Raw genomic sequence first — 22,903 nt, forward strand, 5'->3', positions numbered from 1 at the left:
TAAAGTACAACTGACCCCATGCTTAGTTCGTGCACCTAAAAAGTCGCAAAAAATAAAATAAAAACCCGAAAATCAGAAACAAAGAAAAAAACAGACATTTGTCATAAAGGCGGATTTAGAAAGATACACAGCACTGCTAAAGTATGCCGACTTTAGCCAAGTTTAAAAAGTCACAAAGGAAAACAAATGATACATGTGCCCCAGGATATAGCAACATTATATGATGTGTGTATGTTATGCAATATTATTGGAACATTGTATTGCAGTATTTTTCAGACTCTGTATGACTGTTATTTTTCTGCATCATATGACAGTATTTTATGGGTACATCTATACAATTTCAGCACTGTATATATAGCACTATTATGTGTGTACTTTATGGAGATTCACTTTTCATTAATGCATGATATTGTAATATATGCACAGTATAGCCGTATTAGATAGGATCAGTATTATTGGAACCATGAATAATTATGTAGGCAACGTATAGTGATATTGTTTGTGCCCTGTATGTGTTTAATGTAGGCACTACTTCAGCACTGCATATTATTTGCAGACTGTATGGCAGTATTATTTGGTGGCTGCATAAAAACAGTATGTTGGCCTTTATATAGCTATAGTGTAGTATAATTTGAGCACTATATGATGGTATTATGTAGGCACCTTATGAATGTTTTATCTCAGCATTGTGCGTTGGAATGTTTTTAGGGCACTCAGGCAGTATTATATCAGTATTACAAAACAATGGGGCACATTTACTAAGGGTCCAAATCGCATTTCTCCGCTGGGTTTCCCAAATTTTTCGGATTTGAGCCGAATTGCCCCAGGATCTTGAAGCACGCGATAGGATTGTGGCGCATTAGCGCCGGCTGTCACGCGACAGAAATCGGGGGGGCGTGACCGTCGGAAAACCTGACGGATTCGGGAAAACCGCGGAGGAGGTGAATTCCGGCGGACTTCAACGCAGCAGCGACACCTAGTGGACATCCGGCGCATGACCTTAGTGAATCCCGGCAGAACTCGAGAACGCGCCGCTGGATTGCGACTGGACTGGGTAAGTAAATCTGCCCTATTATACGTTTTTTGTCTAATATAAAAGATTTGATTATTGTCCTGTGGATGTTGTTTGCTGGGTCCTTTATGTATGAAAAAAAGATTCCTTCTTGTGCACAATATACAACAGAATATACAGATCAAGATAAGATGGCAATTGTCTGGAGATGTGACAAGGACAGATCTGCTTACCGGCTTCTTTCAAGACAGTTTTCGTCTGTAGAATTTCCAGGTTCTGGCAGGATTATAGATGGTGGGACGCAGGTTCTCCCACCGGCCGCTGCATCCTGGGGAGGAAGGTGTAACTTATCAATATTACAGAGGAACTGGGGCGGCAATATTAGGAATTCACTACTGCTTAATATACTGTATAGTCAGTATCAGAGTCACAGCACTTACGTAGGTGTCCTTTTTCTGTATAAGACAGTACACAGTACCGCTTCTCCTTTCCTGTATATATATGGACAGTGCACAGTACCACTTCTCCTGTATATATATGGACAGTGCACAGTACCACTTCTCCTGTATATATATGGACAGTGCACAGTACCACTTCTCCTGTATATATATGGACAGTGCACAGTACCACTTCTCCTGTATATATATGGACAGTGCACAGTACCACTTCTCCTGTATATATATGGACAGTGCACAGTACCACTTCTCCTGTATATATGGACAGTGCACAGTACCACTTCTCCTGTATATATATGGACAGTGCACAGTACCACTTCTCCTGTATATATGGACAGTGCACAGTACCACTTCTCCTGTATATATATGGACAGTGCACAGTACCACTTCTCCTGTATATATGGACAGTGCACAGTACCACTTCTCCTGTATATATATGGATAGTGCACAGTACCACTTCTCCTGTATATATATGGACAGTGCACAGTACCACTTCTCCTGTATATATATGGACAGTGCACAGTACCACTTATCCTGTATATATATATGGATAGTACACAGTACCACTTCTCCTGTATATATATGGACAGTGCACAGTACCACTTCTCCTGTATATATGGACAGTGCACAGTACCACTTCTCCTGTATATATATGGACAGTGCACAGTACCACTTCTCCTGTATATATATGGACAGTGCACAGTACCACTTCTCCTGTATATATATGGACAGTGCACAGTACCACTTCTCCTGTATATATATGGACAGTGCACAGTACCACTTCTCCTGTATATATATGGACAGTGCACAGTACCACTTCTCCTGTATATATATGGACAGTGCACAGTACCACTTCTCCTGTTCTGTATATATGGACAGTGCACAGTACCACTTCTCCTGTCCTGTATACATGGACAGTGCACAGTACCACTTCTCTTAATCTGTATATATGGATAGTGCACAGTACCACTTCTCTTATTCTGTATATATGGATAGTGCACAGTACCACTTCTCTTATTCTGTATATATGGATAGTGCACAGTACCACTTCTCTTATTCTGTATATACGTTGGTGCACAGTACCACTTCTCCTGTATATATATGGACAGTGCACAGTACCACTTCTCTTATTCTGTATATACGTTGGTGCACAGTACCACTTCTCCTGTATATATATGGACAGTGCACAGTACTACTTCTCCTGTATATATATGGACAGTGCACAGTACCACTTCTCCTGTATATATATGGACAGTGCACAGTACCACTTCTCTTGTATATATATGGACAGTGCACAGTACCACTTCTCCTGTATATATATGGACAGTGCACAGTACCACTTCTCCTGTATATATATGGACAGTGCACAGTACCACTTCTCCTGTCCTGTATATATATATGGACAGTGCACAGTACCACTTCTCATGTTCTGTATATATGGACAGTGCACAGTACCACTTCTCCTGTCCTGTATACATGGACAGTGCACAGTATCACTTCTCTTAATCTGTATATATGGATAGTGCACAGTACTGCTTCTCTTATTCTGTATATATGGATAGTGCACAGTACCACTTCTCCTGTCCTGTATACATGGACAGTGCACAGTACCACTTCTCTTATTCTGTATATATGGACAGTGCACAGTACCACTTCTCCTGTATATATATATGGACAGTGCACAGTACCACTTCTCCTGTTCTGTATATATGGACAGTGCACAGTACCACTTCTCTTATTCTCCATATATGTTGGTGCACAGTACCACTTCTCTTATTCTGTATATATGGACAGTGCACAGTACCACTTCTCCTGTTCTGTATATATGGACAGTGCACAGTACCACTTCTCCTGTATATATATGGACAGTGCACAGTACCACTTCTCCTGTATATATAAGGACAGTGCACAGTACCACTTCTCCTGTATATATAAGGACAGTGCACAGTACCACTTCTCCTGTATATATATGGACAGTGCACAGTACCACTTCTCCTGTATATATATGGACAGTGCACAGTACCACTTCTCCTGTATATATGGACAGTGCACAGTACCACTTCTCCTGTATATATATGGACAGTGCACAGTACCACTTCTCCTGTATATATGGACAGTGCACAGTACCACTTCTCCTGTATATATATGGATAGTGCACAGTACCACTTCTCCTGTATATATATGGACAGTGCACAGTACCACTTCTCCTGTATATATATGGACAGTGCACAGTACCACTTATCCTGTATATATATATGGATAGTACACAGTACCACTTCTCCTGTATATATATGGACAGTGCACAGTACCACTTCTCCTGTATATATGGACAGTGCACAGTACCACTTCTCCTGTATATATATGGACAGTGCACAGTACCACTTCTCCTGTATATATATGGACAGTGCACAGTACCACTTCTCCTGTATATATATGGACAGTGCACAGTACCACTTCTCCTGTATATATATGGACAGTGCACAGTACCACTTCTCCTGTTCTGTATATATGGACAGTGCACAGTACCACTTCTCCTGTCCTGTATACATGGACAGTGCACAGTACCACTTCTCTTAATCTGTATATATGGATAGTGCACAGTACCACTTCTCTTATTCTGTATATATGGATAGTGCACAGTACCACTTCTCTTATTCTGTATATATGGATAGTGCACAGTACCACTTCTCTTATTCTGTATATACGTTGGTGCACAGTACCACTTCTCCTGTATATATATGGACAGTGCACAGTACCACTTCTCTTATTCTGTATATACGTTGGTGCACAGTACCACTTCTCCTGTATATATATGGACAGTGCACAGTACTACTTCTCCTGTATATATATGGACAGTGCACAGTACCACTTCTCCTGTATATATATGGACAGTGCACAGTACCACTTCTCTTGTATATATATGGACAGTGCACAGTACCACTTCTCCTGTATATATATGGACAGTGCACAGTACCACTTCTCCTGTATATATATGGACAGTGCACAGTACCACTTCTCCTGTCCTGTATATATATATGGACAGTGCACAGTACCACTTCTCATGTTCTGTATATATGGACAGTGCACAGTACCACTTCTCCTGTCCTGTATACATGGACAGTGCACAGTATCACTTCTCTTATTCTGTATATATGGATAGTGCACAGTACCACTTCTCCTGTCCTGTATACATGGACAGTGCACAGTACCACTTCTCTTATTCTGTATATATGGACAGTGCACAGTACCACTTCTCCTGTATATATATATGGACAGTGCACAGTACCACTTCTCCTGTTCTGTATATATGGACAGTGCACAGTACCACTTCTCCTGTATATATACGTTGGTGCACAGTACCACTTCTCTTATTCTCCATATATGTTGGTGCACAGTACCACTTCTCTTATTCTGTATATATGGACAGTGCACAGTACCACTTCTCCTGTTCTGTATATATGGACAGTGCACAGTACCACTTCTCCTGTATATATATGGACAGTGCACAGTACCACTTCTCCTGTTCTGTATATATGGACAGTGCACAGTACCACTTCTCCTGTATATATATGGACAGTGCACAGTACCACTTCTCCTGTATATATAAGGACAGTGCACAGTACCACTTCTCCTGTATATATAAGGACAGTGCACAGTACCACTTCTCCTGTATATATATGGACAGTGCACAGTACCACTTCTCTTATTCTCTATATACGTTGGTGCACAGTACCACTTCTCTTATTCTGTATATATGGATAGTGCACAGTACTACTTCTCTTATTCTGTATATATGGATAGTGCACAGTACCACTTCTCTTATTCTGTATATATGGATAGTTCACAGTACCACTTCTCTTATTCTGTATATACGTTGGTGCACAGTACCACTTCTCTTATTCTGTATATATACGTTGGTGCACAGTACCACTTCTCTTATTCTGTATATACGTTGGTGCACAGTACCACTTCTCCTGTATATATTGATAGTGCACAGTACCACTTCTCTTATTCTGTATATACAGTTGGTGCACAGTACCACTTCTCCTGTATATATTGATAGTGCACAGTACCACTTCTCTTATTCTGTATATACATTGGTGCACAGTACCACTTCTCTTATTCTGTATGTACGTTGGTGCACAGTACCACTTCTCTTATTCTGTATATACAGTTGGTGCACAGTACCACTTCTCTTATTCTGTATATACAGTTGGTGCACAGTACCACTTCTATTATTCTGTATATACAGTTGGTGCACAGTACCACTTCTCTTATTCTGTATATACAGTTGGTGCACAGTACCACTTCTCTTATTCTGTATATACAGTTGGTGCACAGTACCACTTCTCTTATTCTGTATATACAGTTGGTGCACAGTACCACTTCTATTATTCTGTATATATACGTTGGTGCACAGTACCACTTCTCTTATTCTGTATATACGTTGGTGCACAGTACCACTTATCCTGTATATATTGATAGTGCACAGTACCACTTCTCTTATTCTGTATATACAGTTGGTGCACAGTACCACTTCTCCTGTATATATGGATAGTGCACAGTACCACTTCTCTTATTGTGTATATATACGTTGGTGCACAGTACCACTTCTCTTATTCTGTATATATACGTTGGTGCACAGTACCACTTCTCTTATTCTGTATATATACGTTGGTGCACAGTACCACTTCTCTTATTCTGTATATATACGTTGGTGCACAGTACCACTTCTCTTATTCTGTATATACATTGGTGCTCAGTGCCACTTCTCTTATTCTGTATATATACGTTGGTGCACAGTACCACTTCTCTTATTCTGTATATACAGTTGGTGCACAGTACCACTTCTCTTATTCTGTATATATGGATAGTTCACAGTACCACTTCTCTTATTCTGTATATATACGTTGATGTACAGTACCACTTCTCTTATTCTGTATGTACGTTGGTGCACAGTACCACTTCTCTTATTCTGTATATATACGTTGATGTACAGTACCACTTCTCTTATTCTGTATATACAGTTGGTGCACAGTACCACTTCTATTATTCTGTATATATACGTTGATGTACAGTACCACTTCTCTTATTCTGTATATACAGTTGGTGCACAGTACCACTTCTATTATTCTGTATATATACGTTGATGTACAGTACCACTTCTCTTATTCTGTATGTACGTTGGTGCACAGTACCACTTCTATTATTCTGTATATATACGTTGGTGCACAGTACCACTTCTCTTATTCTGTATATACGTTGGTGCACAGTACCACTTATCCTGTATATATTGATAGTGCACAGTACCACTTCTCTTATTCTGTATATACAGTTGGTGCACAGTACCACTTCTCCTGTATATATGGATAGTGCACAGTACCACTTCTCTTATTCTGTATATATACGTTGGTGCACAGTACCACTTCTCTTATTCTGTATATATACGTTGGTGCACAGTACCACTTCTCTTATTCTGTATATATACATTGGTGCACAGTACCACTTCTCTTATTCTGTATATATACGTTGGTGCACAGTACCACTTCTCTTATTCTGTATATATACGTTGGTGCACAGTACCACTTCTCTTATTCTGTATATACGTTGGTGCACAGTACCACTTCTCTTATTCTGTATATATACGTTGGTGCACAGTACCACTTCTCTTATTCTGTATATATACGTTGGTGCACAGTACCACTTCTATTATTCTGTATATATACGTTGGTGCACAGTACCACTTCTATTATTCTGTATATATACGTTGGTGCACAGTACCACTTCTATTATTCTGTATATACAGTTGGTGCACAGTACCACTTCTCTTATTCTGTATATATATACGTTGGTGCACAGTACCACTTCTCTTATTCTGTATATACAGTTGGTGCACAGTACCACTTCTCTTATTCTGTATGTACGTTGGTGCACAGTACCACTTCTATTATTCTGTATATATACGTTGGTGCACAGTACCACTTCTCTTATTCTGTATATACGTTGGTGCACAGTACCACTTATCCTGTATATATTGATAGTGCACAGTACCACTTCTCTTATTCTGTATATACAGTTGGTGCACAGTACCACTTCTCTTATTCTGTATATATGGATAGTGCACAGTACCACTTATCTTATTCTGTATATATACGTTGGTGCACAGTACCACTTATCTTATTCTGTATATATACGTTGGTGCACAGTACCACTTCTCTTATTCTGTATATATACGTTGGTGCACAGTACCACTTCTATTATTCTGTATATATACGTTGGTGCACAGTACCACTTCTATTATTCTGTATATATACGTTGGTGCACAGTACCACTTCTATTATTCTGTATATATACGTTGGTGCACAGTACCACTTCTATTATTCTGTATATACAGTTGGTGCACAGTACCACTTCTCTTATTCTGTATATATATACGTTGGTGCACAGTACCACTTCTCTTATTCTGTATATACAGTTGGTGCACAGTACCACTTCTCTTATTCTGTATATATACGTTTGTGCACAGTACCACTTCTCTTATTCTGTATATACAGTTGGTGCACAGTACCACTTCTCTTATTCTGTATATATGGATAGTGCACAGTACCACTTCTCTTATTCTGTATATATACGTTGGTGCACAGTACCACTTCTCTTATTCTGTATATATGGATAGTGCACAGTACCACTTCTATTATTCTGTATATACGTTGGTGCACAGTACCACTTCTATTATTCTGTATATATACGTTGGTGCACAGTACCACTTCTATTATTCTGTATATACAGTTGGTGCACAGTACCACTTCTCTTATTCTGTATATATACGTTGGTGCACAGTACCACTTCTATTATTCTGTATATATGGATAGTGCACAGTACTACTTCTATTATTCTGTATATACGTTGGTGCACAGTACTACTTCTATTATTCTGTATATACAGTTGGTGCACAGTACCACTTCTATTATTCTGTATATATGGATAGTGCACAGTACTACTTCTATTATTCTGTATGTATGGATAGTGCACAGTACTACTTCTATTATTCTGTATATACAGTTGGTGCACAGTACCACTTCTCTTATTCTGTATATACAGTTGGTGCACAGTACCACTTCTATTATTCTGTATATATGGATAGTGCACAGTACTACTTCTATTATTCTGTATATACAGTTGGTGCACAGTACCACTTCTCTTATTCTGTATATACGTTGGTGCACAGTACCACTTCTATTATTCTGTATATATACGTTGGTGCACAGTACCACTTCTATTATTCTGTATATATACGTTGGTGCACAGTACCACTTCTATTATTCTGTATATACAGTTGGTGCACAGTACCACTTCTCTTATTCTGTATATATATACGTTGGTGCACAGTACCACTTCTCTTATTCTGTATATACAGTTCGTGCACAGTACCACTTCTCTTATTCTGTATATATACGTTGGTGCACAGTACCACTTCTCTTATTCTGTATATATACGTTGGTGCACAGTACCACTTCTCTTATTCTGTATATATGGATAGTGCACAGTACCACTTCTCTTATTCTGTATATATACATTGGTGCACAGTACCACTTCTCTTATTCTGTATATATGGATAGTGCACAGTACCACTTCTATTATTCTGTATATACGTTGGTGCACAGTACCACTTCTATTATTCTGTATATATACGTTGGTGCACAGTACCACTTCTATTATTCTGTATATACAGTTGGTGCACAGTACCACTTCTCTTATTCTGTATATATACGTTGGTGCACAGTACCACTTCTATTATTCTGTATATATGGATAGTGCACAGTACTACTTCTATTATTCTGTATATACAGTTGGTGCACAGTACCACTTCTATTATTCTGTATATATGGATAGTGCACAGTACCACTTCTATTATTCTGTATATATACGTTGGTGCACAGTACCACTTCTATTATTCTGTATATACAGTTGGTGCACAGTACCACTTCTCTTATTCTGTATATATACGTTGGTGCACAGTACCACTTCTATTATTCTGTATATATGGATAGTGCACAGTACTACTTCTATTATTCTGTATATACAGTTGGTGCACAGTACCACTTCTATTATTCTGTATATATGGATAGTGCACAGTACTACTTCTATTATTCTGTATATATGGATAGTGCACAGTACTACTTCTATTATTCTGTATATACAGTTGGTGCACAGTACCACTTCTCTTATTCTGTATATACAGTTGGTGCACAGTACCACTTCTATTATTCTGTATATACGTTGGTGCACAGTACCACTTCTATTATTCTGTATATATGGATAGTGCACAGTACTACTTCTATTATTCTGTATATATGGATAGTGCACAGTACTACTTCTATTATTCTGTATATATGGATAGTGCACAGTACTACTTCTATTATTCTGTATATACAGTTGGTGCACAGTACCACTTCTATTATTCTGTATATATGGATAGTGCACAGTACTACTTCTATTATTCTGTATATACAGTTGGTGCACAGTACCACTTCTATTATTCTGTATACATGGATAGTGCACAGTACTACTTCTATTATTCTGTATATACAGTTGGTGCACAGTACCACTTCTCTTGCACAGCGGATGTTTTGCTCTCAGATGAAGCAGAGCTGAGCTGCCCGCGTGTCATCCCCAATGCTGTAATCATGTGACTGGATTTAGTCTGTGCTTAAAATACAACACATTAAATCCATTTCTGAGAATTTCTGACTCGTTCTATTATTAGCTACAGAATTTCTACAAAAAACTAAAAGCTCCCAAGGGAACAAACTGGTGAAAATGAGAGAAAACAATCCATCACAGCATCCGGCAGAAGCGAATCCTTACATCAGACCTCCCTGCCCCGCTACGTGGATCAACTCCAGATATTAAGTTAGAATCCACTCATTTTGCCCCAACTTTCCATAAATCCTGCATGACATACAACTACATTTCTATGTTAAGTTTCATCATCCTTTACCTTCTCTTTTGTACTGATCTACCTGTGTTATTGTCAGTCCTTACCAAAATTCTTGCATTTCAAGAAGGGATGTCCAAATATAATTACTAAAAGACGCCCTGCAATGTACAGTACATGCTGAATGTAATGCGGTGGGTCTTCCTATAAAATGATAGATAAGGCTAGGGATATGTAGCAACACTTTGAAGTGGAACATTCATGATTCTAACGCATCCTTAAAACTGGTTTCCCACTCTGTTGTTAAAAGTGGAGGAACCCCAATTTACAGCTCTGTAGAATGATCCAGAGTAGGAGCCATTACTACTTTCTGCGGGGTAGTCCTGTTGGAGTGGACACTGTAGACCTGATCAACCAGCTGCTGTCTGTAACTCAGGAAAACCCAGCTAAATAGCCTCTAAATAGCCACTTAAAGGCATTTCCCACTATTAACTATAGGTTATGGAAGAGGTCTGATCACTAACGGAACGGTCTAGGTGGACCCCCAAATATCAAGAATGGGTCCTTGCAGTTATGCACATACTTGGCCACCACCCAATCCACTTCCATGCCTATGTCTCGCAGTTCTATAACAGTGAAGGGAGAAAATGCCAAGCGCACCCTCTTATTACATGGGACACTATCCTGTAGCCATGACTTGTCATGATGTTAATCCAAAGTGAAGGAACACAGTCAGGACTGTCCTGCTAGAGTGGACGCTGTAGACCTGATCAACCTGCTGCTGTCTGTAATTCAGGGAAACCCAGCTTTCCTAAATAGTCTCTAGATAACCTCCTCTCAGAGCTGTCCATAAGTGTAGCTTCATCACCATCTAATGGCTAAGATGAGTATTTATTGTGCACTTTGTTTCTCATTTAAATATGTTGTTATTTAAATCTATGTTTACAATTTTGTGTCACCTGGTTGTAAGCAGGCTATTCCCATTGGCTGACACCTCAGAACATTCCAGAGGCAGACTCAAATAGTTTATAAAAGGAGTTCTGCCCTGGATTCTGGGCTTAGATTCTCCTGTGTGGTGTAATCAGAGAAAAGTTGATGAGAGAGTGGACTGTGGTAGTGGCTTCCTTCTTGCCAGGCCTGATGGGTGTGGAGAGTGCCCATATGCCAAGAGGAGATGCAGTCACGACCAGCTAGGTCACAACCAATCCAGCTAACACTTCCTGGACTACTATTATACCCCCCTACCCTACATGTTGCATATACATATAGACCCTATAATGTTTATTATGTAGTTAGATGACACTTACCTTGGCTGCAGCAGAGGATGGTGGAGGTGATGGTGAGGAGTGCTGGGTGTCTCCGCTTTGCTCCGGCACCACTGGTAGTGTTGGCATCCTTGATGGTGACCTTAAAGAGCCCTTGTCTTGGACTCACTATACACACAGGGTTCTCCGGACTGATCATCTGCCGTGAGCTGAAACATAAAAGCATCTGTATGTTAGTATCCAAGCACAGTAAGCGTTATTATTCAGAGCTGCGCAATGTGTATACAATATATCAGGGCACTGGAGTTTTCTGTTTATCTCGGCACATTTACTAGTGTCCTGGGTTCCATTTGTCTCAACACTATGTCCTAACGTTTTCGGGATTTGCCCCGCTGGGACAGGTATTCCACAGGGGATTACATCGCAAGCGATGGGATTGTGGTGCAGCTATGCTGGCTTCCATGCGACAGAAATCGGGGACGTGCCGTCGGACGGTCCAACTGATTCAGACTGAGCGCAGGATTTAACTTTCAAATTGGGGGTCATTTACTAAGGGCCCGATTCGCGTTTTCCCGACGCGTTACCCGAATATTTCCGATTTGCGCCGATTTTCCCTGAATTGCTCCGGGATTTTGGCGCACACGATCGGATTGTGGCACATCGGGGCTGGCATGCACGCGACGGAAATCGGGGGGCGTGGCCGAACGAAAACCCGACGGATTCGGTAAAACTGGCACATTAAAAAAAAGAAAAGTGTCGCGGAGCTTGCACTTACCTTCACTAGGAATAGGCCGGTGAACTTGAGTGCATTCCGATGCTCTTCGCGCTGAAGAGCATCGGAACGTGAACGCGAACGCAGCGCCACCTGGTGGACGTCGGAGGAACTGCCTTAATGAATCCCGGCCGCACCCAAATCCATCGCAGAGAACGCGCCGCTGGATCGCGAATGGACCGGATAAGTAAATCTGCCCCATTGTGTCGCAAGATCAAGCACTTACATGCACCAAGGAGAAGAAGGTGAACTCCGGCGGACCTGATCGGGGAAGCGACACATGCAGGAAATCGGGTCCATGATCTTAGTGAATTGCGGCACAGTGCATGATCGTCAGACCATGCACTTTCTGTGAACTCCGCGGACCGGGAAAGTAAATGTGCCCCGATGTAACGTTTTTTGTGCTATAAGTATGGTGTTAGTAATAGTTTATTTTTTCTGTGTGTGGATATCTTTCCATTCGTTTTTAGGATATCATGTAGTAGATGTTACCTGCAGTCCTATGTAAGATCACAGGAATCAGTCACAATCCAATCAAGAGCAGAGTGACAATCCCAGCTCTGTTATTTTTACATACAGGACCTTAGGGTGCAGGGGACCCTGGCACAGCGCTGTGATCCCCCCTGCCTTATATAGCAGTTTTTATGAATTAGCAGGAGTTTTTCTTGTTGGAATAACATTGTATCTATTTCTGTTCTCATCGTTCATCATATAGGAACAGGAATAATAACAGCCCCATCCATTCATCCCTGCCGCAGCAGTGCAGACCCAGCCCCAAGCACTGCCATTCACCATCTTTTCCCACGCCGCTTGCTGTATGGACTGTGAACCCGGCTTAAAATAGTAATATAACAACCATATGCCCAGAACAGGATAAAAGGGATTTTTTTTGCATGTGTCAGTTTTAAAGGGGCAATGCATGGGGATCATCCAGCCATACATGGAGAAAATATTTGAGCCTTGTTATTACAATTACAAAATGAAAGATAAAAGATCAGGAAAATCTAATAACTGATCTACAATCCCTGCCAGGAGGTTATAAAGGCACCGCGCAGGTCTACTGTACTGGAAGCTAAAAGGGAAACTGTCAGTAGGTGTGATCATGCAGGATGCTGCCATTGTTAGGCATTGTCCCTGGAGAGATGTGTAGTCAGACCATTAGCAGCCGCAGGACTATGAAAAATGGACTTATATTCAGGACTGTGTCTTCTCCAAGTGCCCTGGAGGGTGTCCTCACACTGCTGGGCTCTGGGCTCTCTACAGACAGTTTTCGTGTATTGTCCCTAGAGACTTGTGTAATCATAACTTTGTGTATGTTGTTAGTAGCTGAAGGACTGTGAAATGGATTTATATTGCAGAACTATATCTGCTCCAAGTACACTGGGGACGTGTCCTCACACTGCTGTGCTCTGTTCAGCCAGGTTTAGGTAGTGTCCCTGGAGACATGTGTAAGCATATCTATGAGTATGTTGTTAGTAGCAGCAGGGCTGTGAAATATAGATTTATAATCCAGGATTGTAACTTCTTCAAGTGCACTGGGGGCATGCTCTCACACTGCTGTGCTCTGAGCTCTCTGCATTAAACTATTCAATAGCCCCTCCATGCTTCTTTGAGTAAAACCTGTAGCAGGATTCCACAACAGTCACTCAAAGCAGTACGGAGGGGCTTCAGAGCAGTACAAGACACAGCTAAGAGCAGAGCAGTGTGAGGAAACCCCCCACACACTACTATCCTAAAAATTACTCTGTATTTCACAGTTTCAAATGTATTATAGAACCTCTCTTAAGGGCCAATACCTAACACTTTCTCCAGTTTTGCATGGTCATTTCAATCATTGGGGCAGATTTACTTACCCGGCCCATTCGCGATCCAGCGGCGCGTTCTCTGTGGTAGATTCGGGATTCACTAAGGCAGTTCCTATACGAGCCTATACCTGGTGAAGGTAAGCGTGAGTCCCGCGACAATTTTTTTTTAAAAATGCGGCGGTTTTTCCGAATCCGTCGGGTTTTCGTTCGGCCCTGCCCCCCCATTTCCGTCGCGTGCATGGCAGCGCCGATGCGCCGCAATCCGATCGCGTGCGCCAAAATCCCGGGGCAATACAGGGAAAATCGGCGCAAATTGGAAATATTCGGGTAACATGTCGGGAAAACGCGAATCGGGCCCTTAGTAAATTACCCCCATTGTGTACTAAACAGGTCTCAAATTTACTCTACGGGGCTCATGTACTTAGGGTCCGCGGACTGCACAAACGCGGGATATACAGACGATTACCGATTCGCGTTGGATTTAAAAGGCTATTGTAGCGCACGTGATCGGATTTTGGCGCAATTGCGCCTGCTTTCATGCAACACAAATCGGGGGGAGGTCCGTCAAATGATCCGTCGGATTCGAACAAACCGTGGGATTTAACTTTAAAACTGTGTTGCAAGCCAAGCACTTACATGCACCGGGAAGAAGAAGGTGAACTCCGGCGGACCTGATCGGAGAAGCGACACATGCAGGATATCGGGTGGACGATCTTTGTGAATCGCGGGAGAGTTCATCCTCGTCGGACATTCCGGATCGGAGATCGCGCAGGGACCGGGTAAGTAAATATGCCCAAATGTTTCAGTTCTTCACTATCCCTGCTTGCTGTCAGTGAATATGAATACTTCTGTTTACATTCAAAGGCTCCACACACGTCTGGACCTCCAGGACAGAGTCTTTCTGACACTATTGGTTTCTGGTCATGGAGGATTACCTGCACAGATACACTGGGGCTTATTTACTAAGAGTCCCATGGCCGCATTTCCGTTAGGTTTTCCGACTTTTCGGGAATCGCGCCGCAGGGACAGGGATTTAGAAGGGCATTGTGTCGCATATGATCGGATTTTGGCGCAATTGGGCCGGCTTTCACGTGACACAAATCGGGGGGGCCGTCGGACAATCCGACGAATACGGACACTCCGGATCAGGGATCGCGCCAGGGACGGGTAAGTAAATGTGCCCCAATGTAACAAAATCTCAGCTACATAAGAGTTTCTATATCAGGGCACTTATCTCACCCACTGACATCAACCCTCCAGATGGTTTTTTTATGGCTCTTGGACCTTTAGTGCAAACTTTTTATTTTGGGAAAAATAGCGCTCTGTGACCCGGATCGCTCTGTAAGAATAAAAAAACTTTGTAAAATAAACACATATCTCGCTAGCTTCTAGTTCCCGGGGTGCAGTGTAAATAATGGAGGTTTCAATTTGTGTTCTCATGGCTACATACAGGGTCACTTATTTACATTTCCTTCCACAGATGTCCCTGACACCGTGACATCACTATTAGGTTTTCGTCAGGTGACCTGCTGTGACATCACAGTGTTTTCCGCAGAGGAACTAGGTTTCTCGGTTTCTGTCTTGCTAGATGCTCTGGCGACCTCATTTACTCTCATGTAAGCTGCTGTGACATCATAATTAGCCACTTAAGCTTCTATGACATCGTTACGGTGAGGTTAGGTAAGCAGCTCTGTCCTGGATTTCAATCAGGTAAGTAGCTATGACATCACACGTGAATTACAGGAAGGTAAAGATGTGGTAGTGTGACATCACAAGGAGGTTTCAGTCATGGAAGGTGATGTGACATCATAAGTGAGTCTCAGTCAGGTAAGTCCCAACAATGGAGTAAACGTAGCCAGTTGTGATAACATAATTATGCCTTAGGTAAGTATAGGTGACATCATGATGGAGTTTCAGTCAGGAAAATGTTTGGTGATCTGACATCATAAGTACGTTTCAGTCAGGTAATTGGCTGTGACATCACAACTGTATGACATCATGTGAGCTTCCTTCATTCCAATGAGCTCACAATTGGATTTCACTCAGGTGTGACATCACAAGTTCATTCCAGTAAAGTAAAGTGTGACAAGGATCACAAGGATGTTTCACTCATGGAAGATAATATGGCATCATAGGTTTCAGTCAGCAAAGCGGCTGTGACATCACAATTAAGTTTCAGTCAGATAGGTGGCACCGTGGCTGTGACATCACATGTAGGTTTACATAGCTCCCAACCGTCCCGATTTTGCCGGGAAAGTCCCGTTTTTCTTACCTCTGCCCCGCATCACGGGCAGCTATGAGATTGTCACGGATTTTCCCCCCAGGTCCCGCATGTCCCGGCGCTGTGTCCCCATAGTAAATACTTTGAAAGCCAGAACTGATAGTACAGAATGGCTTCTACAGACATCGGGAGGGAATCCTTTTCAGAGAAGTGTCGGGTTAGGGGAGAGCAGGGACCACGTCATCAGGCTCAGATCAGCATCTGTCCATATATGGTCTCCAAGGCTTCCCCAGACACAAGCTCTTTATTTAATTAAATAAATTTTTATCCAGGCTGAGATTCGAACCTGGGACCCTCTGCACTGTAGACAGGAGCCTTAACTAACTGAGCTATAAGCCCAGAGGTACATGTCTAAGGATTTCTGGTAACTAAGAAGTGTTATCTGGCACTGTTACACTGTGACACAGACTTACTGCACTGATAGAGAGGGATCTTCTCAGAGGTTATTATTGTAATTATTGAGACTATTATTATTATTATTATAAATTTTATTACTTTTATTATTATGGAGACGATTATTAATAATAGTAAAAATAATAATAATCATCCCAATAATAATAATAATCTCCATAATAATAATAACAATAATAGTCGCAATAATTACAATCATCTCTGAGAAGATCCCTCCCTATATACCAAGGTATTAAATCTGTGTCACAGTGTAACAGTAGCAGTCACAGGGCTTAGCTACCAAAATTCTAGAACTAGATAGTCACTGAGATTATAGCTCAGTGGGTTGGGGCACTGTGTCATTATTGTTCATGGACACTGCAGGTTCTAGGTTCAAGTCCCAGTCAGGATAATTTTTTTTTTTTTTTTATTGAGATGATTTTTATTATTATAATATGGTTAAAATTTGGGGCGTGGCCAGGGAGTGATTGGGGCTGTGGCTTAGGGAGATCGCCGGGGCACGCTACGGGTGCCGGCATTTTGTCCCTCTTTCCCTTTCACAAATGTTGGGAGGTATGGGTTTAGGTCGGGTGAGACCTATCACACGTAAGTTTCACTCGGGTAAGTGGCTATGACATCACATTTAAGTTTTATTCAGACGAGGCTCATTGAACATTAAAAGTTTCAGTCAGATAAGCTGCTGTGACATCACAAGTAGCGATGAGGGGACCCAAAGTTTCCATTCTGGGTTCAGGTGCAAAACCTGAACTGAACCAAACATCACAAGGAGGTTTCAGTCAGGTGACCTGATGTGACATCACAAGGAGGTTTTAGTCAGGTGACCTGATGTGACATCACAAGGAGGTTTTAGTCAGGTGACCTGATGTGACATCACAAAGAGGTTTCAGTCAGATGACACAATGTGACATCACAAAGAGGTTTCAGTCAGATGACACAATGTGACATCACAAGGAGGTTTCAGTCAGGTGACCTGATGTGACATCACAAGGAGGTTTCAGTCAGGGGTACTGATGTGACATCACAAAGAGGTTTCAGTCAGATGACACAATGTGACATCACAAGGAGGTTTCAGTCAGGTGACCTGATGTGACATCACAAAGAGGTTTCAGTCAGATGACACAATGTGACATCACAAAGAGGTTTCAGTAAGATGACACAATGTGACATCACAAGGAGGTTTCAGTCAGGTGACCTGTTGTGACATCACAAGGAGGTTTCAGTCAGGTGACCTGATGTGACATCATAATTGATTTTCAGTTAGTTCCACTGTGGTGACCAAGGTCACTGGCTGATATGGGGTCCCTCCACTAGACCCCCATGGTCAGCCTAATGCTAGGTGTCTGTAGTACATGGAAGTGAATGGAGCAGGTGCACAGACCATGTGGTACTATATAAATCTATATACCCAGACTATATACTATAGGAAGCTCAGGGGTCGGGACTACGTTTTTATCATTTTATATAAATCACTTTCATGTCCTGTGTGAATAGAGCAGTAAACGGGCGTCGGACATTATTTATCCGTGTTTACCCTCAGAAGAGGTGAGGGGAAGAATCGGGAACACGTATAAGATGCTTTATATATAAGACAATCCTGGAATGATAACACCGCCATCCTACAACTATGTCTTATCCAAACACCGAGACGTCTTCACTGCTACAGCTACTGTTCTGTAATAATCACACCCTGGCAGCCAATCACAGCGCAGCACACGGATATTCGGAAATCAAAGTGCTTCTCTTTAATTTAAATAGATTAACCCCATAACGGCCAGGCTCTTTTTCCTTTTTGCGTTTAAGTTTTTTTTCACAAAATATTTTAAATTATTCTGTTTACATTGCTGAATGAGGGCTTGTTTTATATAGGACAAGTTGTATTTCCTGCTGTCAGTATTTAATAGTCCATGAAATGTACCAGGAAGCTTGAAAAAAATTCTCCCCAAAGATCCAAATATGAAAGTTTTCCACGTTAATCCCGAGGCTATTTTCACAATTTTGATTTTCCCCATCAATGCCTTCTACAAGCTATAACTTGATTATCTTTCCTGAAACTATAGCTGTATGGGGTCTTGTTTTTTGCAGAACAAAATGTAGTTTTTGATAGCACAATTTTGGGATTCATCTGTCCTACTGATGAAGTATTATTAACCCTTTCTGTACAGTATATTTAAATACCGTATGTACAAAAAATTTGCTGAAAAACTCAAACTCGGCTTATACTCGAGTCAAGAAAAAAAAAGTCAAAACTCCCCCTACAGGTCTTCTCTTCTTCCGTTGGAAGGGGGCACTGGCTGGCTATATACTAGGCTGCACTGGCTGGCTATATACTGGGGGGCTGACTGGCTATATACTGAGGGCACGGGCTGGCTATATACTAGGCTGCACTGGCTGGCTATATACTAGGGGGCACAGGCTGGCTATATACTAGGGGGCACAGGCTGGCTATATACTTGGGGGCAGACTGGCTATATACTGGGGGCATGGGCTGGCTATATACTAGGCTGCACTGGCTGGCTATATACTTAGGGGCAGGAGGCTGGCTAGCTATTTCCTGGGGGGTGGCTATATACTGGGGGGGATATGCTGGCACCAATGCATTTCCCACCCTAGACTTATAATCGAGTCAATAGGTTTTCCCAATTTTTTGTGGTAAAATTAGGTACCTTGGCTTATATTCAGGTCAGCTTATTTATACTCAAGTACATACGATAAGAACCCAAATCTGATAAATTAGAAAAAAAAAATTATCTGCAATTACCGTGAAACCTAAATAACATAAAAAAAACCTATTTTTTTTCTCTGGGTCAATACGAATACAGTGACGCTAAATTGCTTCAATTGCGTAATTAATTACTTTGGTGGAGAACAAAAAACTTTTCTTCTAGAGGCCATAACTTTTGAAATAATTTTGTCAAAGTGGCCGTCAGAGGGCTTATTTTTTTGGCACAAAATGCATGTCGTTTTAATTTGTACAACCTAAGGGTTCATAAAGCTTGTATTTAAAATCAATTTTTGTGTGATGGATGATTAAAAAATATCAATTTGGCATCGATTTTTCCTTTTTTTTACATTTTTTCATAGGGGATAATGCTATACATAGGGGGCAGTATTATAGTAGTTATATTCTTGTACATAGGGGGCAGTATTATAGTAGTTATATTCCTGTACATAGGGGGCAGTATTATAGTAGTTATATTCCTGTACATAGGGGGCAGTATTATAGTAGTTATATTCTTGTACATAGGGGGCAGTATTATAGTAGTTATATTCTTGTACATAGGGGGCAGTATTATAGTAGTTATATTCCTGTACATAGGGGGCAGTATTATAGTAGTTATATTCTTGTACATAGGGGGCAGTATTATAGTAGTTATATTCTTGTACATGGGGGCAGTATTATAGTAGTTATATTCTTGTACATAGAGGGCAGTATTATAGTAGTTATATTCTTATACATAGGGGGCAGTATTATAGTAGTTATATTCTTGTACATAGGGGGCAGTATTATAGTAGTTATATTCTTGTACATAGGGGGCAGTATTATAGTAGTTATATTCCTGTACATAGAGGGCAGTATTATAGTAGTTGTATTCTTGCACATAGGGGGCAGTATTATAGTAGTTGTATTCTTGTGCATAGGGGGCAGTATTATAGTAGTTATATTCTTGTACATAGGGGGCAGTATTATAGTAGTTATATTCCTGTACATAGAGGGCAGTATTATAGTAGTTGTATTCTTGTACATAGGGGGCAGTATTATAGTAGTTATATTCCTGTACATAGAGGGCAGTATTATAGTAGTTGTATTCTTGTACATAGGGGGCAGTATTATAGTAGTTATATTCTTGCACATAGGGGGCAGTATTATAGTAGTTATATTCTTGTACATAGGGGGCAGCATTATAGTAGTTATATTCTTGTACATAGGGGGCAGTATTATAGTAGTTATAGTCCTGTACATAGGGGGCAGTATTATAGTAGTTGTATTCTTGTACATAGGGGGCAGTATTATAGTAGTTATATTCTTGTACATAGGGGGCAGTATTATAGTAGTTATATTCTTGTACATAGGGGGCAGTATTATAGTAGTTATAGTCCTGTACATAGGGGGCAGTATTATAGTAGTTGTATTCTTGTACATAGGGGGCAGTATTATAGTAGTTATATTCCTGTACATAGGGGGCAGTATTATAGTAGTTATATTCTTGTACATAGGGGCAGTATTATAGTAGTTATATTCCCGTACATAGGGGGCAGTATTATAGTAGTTATAGTCCTGTACATAGGGGGCAGTATTATAGTAGTTGTATTCTTGTACATAGGGGGCAGTATTATAGTAGTTATATTCCTGTACATAGGGGGCAGTATTATAGTAGTTATATTCTTGTACATAGGGGCAGTATTATAGTAGTTATATTCCCGTACATAGGGGGCAGTATTATAGTAGTTATATTCTTGTACATAGGGGGCAGTATTATAGTAGTTATATTCCTGTACATAGGGGGCAGTATTATAGTAGTTATATTCTTGTACATAGGGGGCAGTATTATAGTAGTTATATTCTTGTACATGGGGGCAGTATTATAGTAGTTATATTCTTGTACATAGAGGGCAGTATTATAGTAGTTATATTCTTATACATAGGGGGCAGTATTATAGTAGTTATATTCTTGTACATAGGGGGCAGTATTATAGTAGTTATATTCTTGTACATAGGGGGCAGTATTATAGTAGTTATATTCCTGTACATAGAGGGCAGTATTATAGTAGTTGTATTCTTGTACATAGGGGGCAGTATTATAGTAGTTGTATTCTTGTGCATAGGGGGCAGTATTATAGTAGTTATATTCTTGTACATAGGGGGCAGTATTATAGTAGTTATATTCCTGTACATAGAGGGCAGTATTATAGTAGTTGTATTCTTGTACATAGGGGGCAGTATTATAGTAGTTATATTCCTGTACATAGAGGGCAGTATTATAGTAGTTGTATTCTTGTACATAGGGGGCAGTATTATAGTAGTTATATTCTTGCACATAGGGGGCAGTATTATAGTAGTTATATTCTTGTACATAGGGGGCAGCATTATAGTAGTTATATTCTTGTACATAGGGGGCAGTATTATAGTAGTTATAGTCCTTTACATAGGGGGCAGTATTATAGTAGTTGTATTCTTGTACATAGGGGGCAGTATTATAGTAGTTATATTCTTGTACATAGGGGGCAGTATTATAGTAGTTATATTCTTGTACATAGGGGACAGTATTATAGTAGTTATATTCTTGTACATAGGGGGCAGTATTATAGTAGTTATATTCTTGTACATAGGGGGCAGTATTATAGTAGTTATAGTCCTGTACATAGGGGGCAGTATTATAGTAGTTGTATTCTTGTACATAGGGGGCAGTATTATAGTAGTTATATTCCTGTACATAGGGGGCAGTATTATAGTAGTTATATTCTTGTACATAGGGGCAGTATTATAGTAGTTATATTCCCGTACATAGGGGGCAGTATTATAGTAGTTATAGTCCTGTACATAGGGGGCAGTATTATAGTAGTTGTATTCTTGTACATAGGGGGCAGTATTATAGTAGTTATATTCCTGTACATAGGGGGCAGTATTATAGTAGTTATATTCTTGTACATAGGGGCAGTATTATAGTAGTTATATTCCCGTACATAGGGGGCAGTATTATAGTAGTTATATTCTTGTACATAGGGGGCAGTATTATAGTAGTTATATTCCTGTACATAGGAGGCAGTATTATAGTAGTTATATTCTTGTACATAGGGGGCAGTATTATAGTAGTTATATTCTTGTACATGGGGGGAAGTATTATAGTAGTTATATTCTTGTACATAGGGGGCAGTATTATAGTAGTTAAATGCCTGTACATAGGGGGCAGTATTATAGTAGTTATATTCCTGTACATAGGGAGCAGTATTATAGTAGTTATATTC

At 40.6% G+C, this 22,903-nt stretch overlaps 1 protein-coding gene across 2 annotated transcripts in view; it reads right to left on the minus strand.

Annotated features, from left to right (window-relative positions):
- IRAG1 (inositol 1,4,5-triphosphate receptor associated 1) overlaps positions 1–22,903 on the minus strand; it is an 85,322-nt gene that overhangs the window by 41,126 nt on the left and 21,293 nt on the right. For both annotated transcript variants that reach the window (XM_072118847.1, XM_072118846.1), the window contains exons 3-4: positions 11,713–11,879; positions 1,246–1,340 (exon numbers count right to left, since the gene is read on the minus strand). In XM_072118847.1, the coding sequence (XP_071974948.1) occupies positions 1,246–1,340; positions 11,713–11,799 (182 nt within the window). In that variant the 5' untranslated portion in view covers positions 11,800–11,879. The remainder of the gene's footprint in view (positions 1–1,245; positions 1,341–11,712; positions 11,880–22,903) is intronic.

Source organism: Engystomops pustulosus, chromosome 7 (assembly GCF_040894005.1).
Source record: "Engystomops pustulosus chromosome 7, aEngPut4.maternal, whole genome shotgun sequence".
Classification (NCBI taxonomy): domain Eukaryota; kingdom Metazoa; phylum Chordata; class Amphibia; order Anura; family Leptodactylidae; genus Engystomops; species Engystomops pustulosus.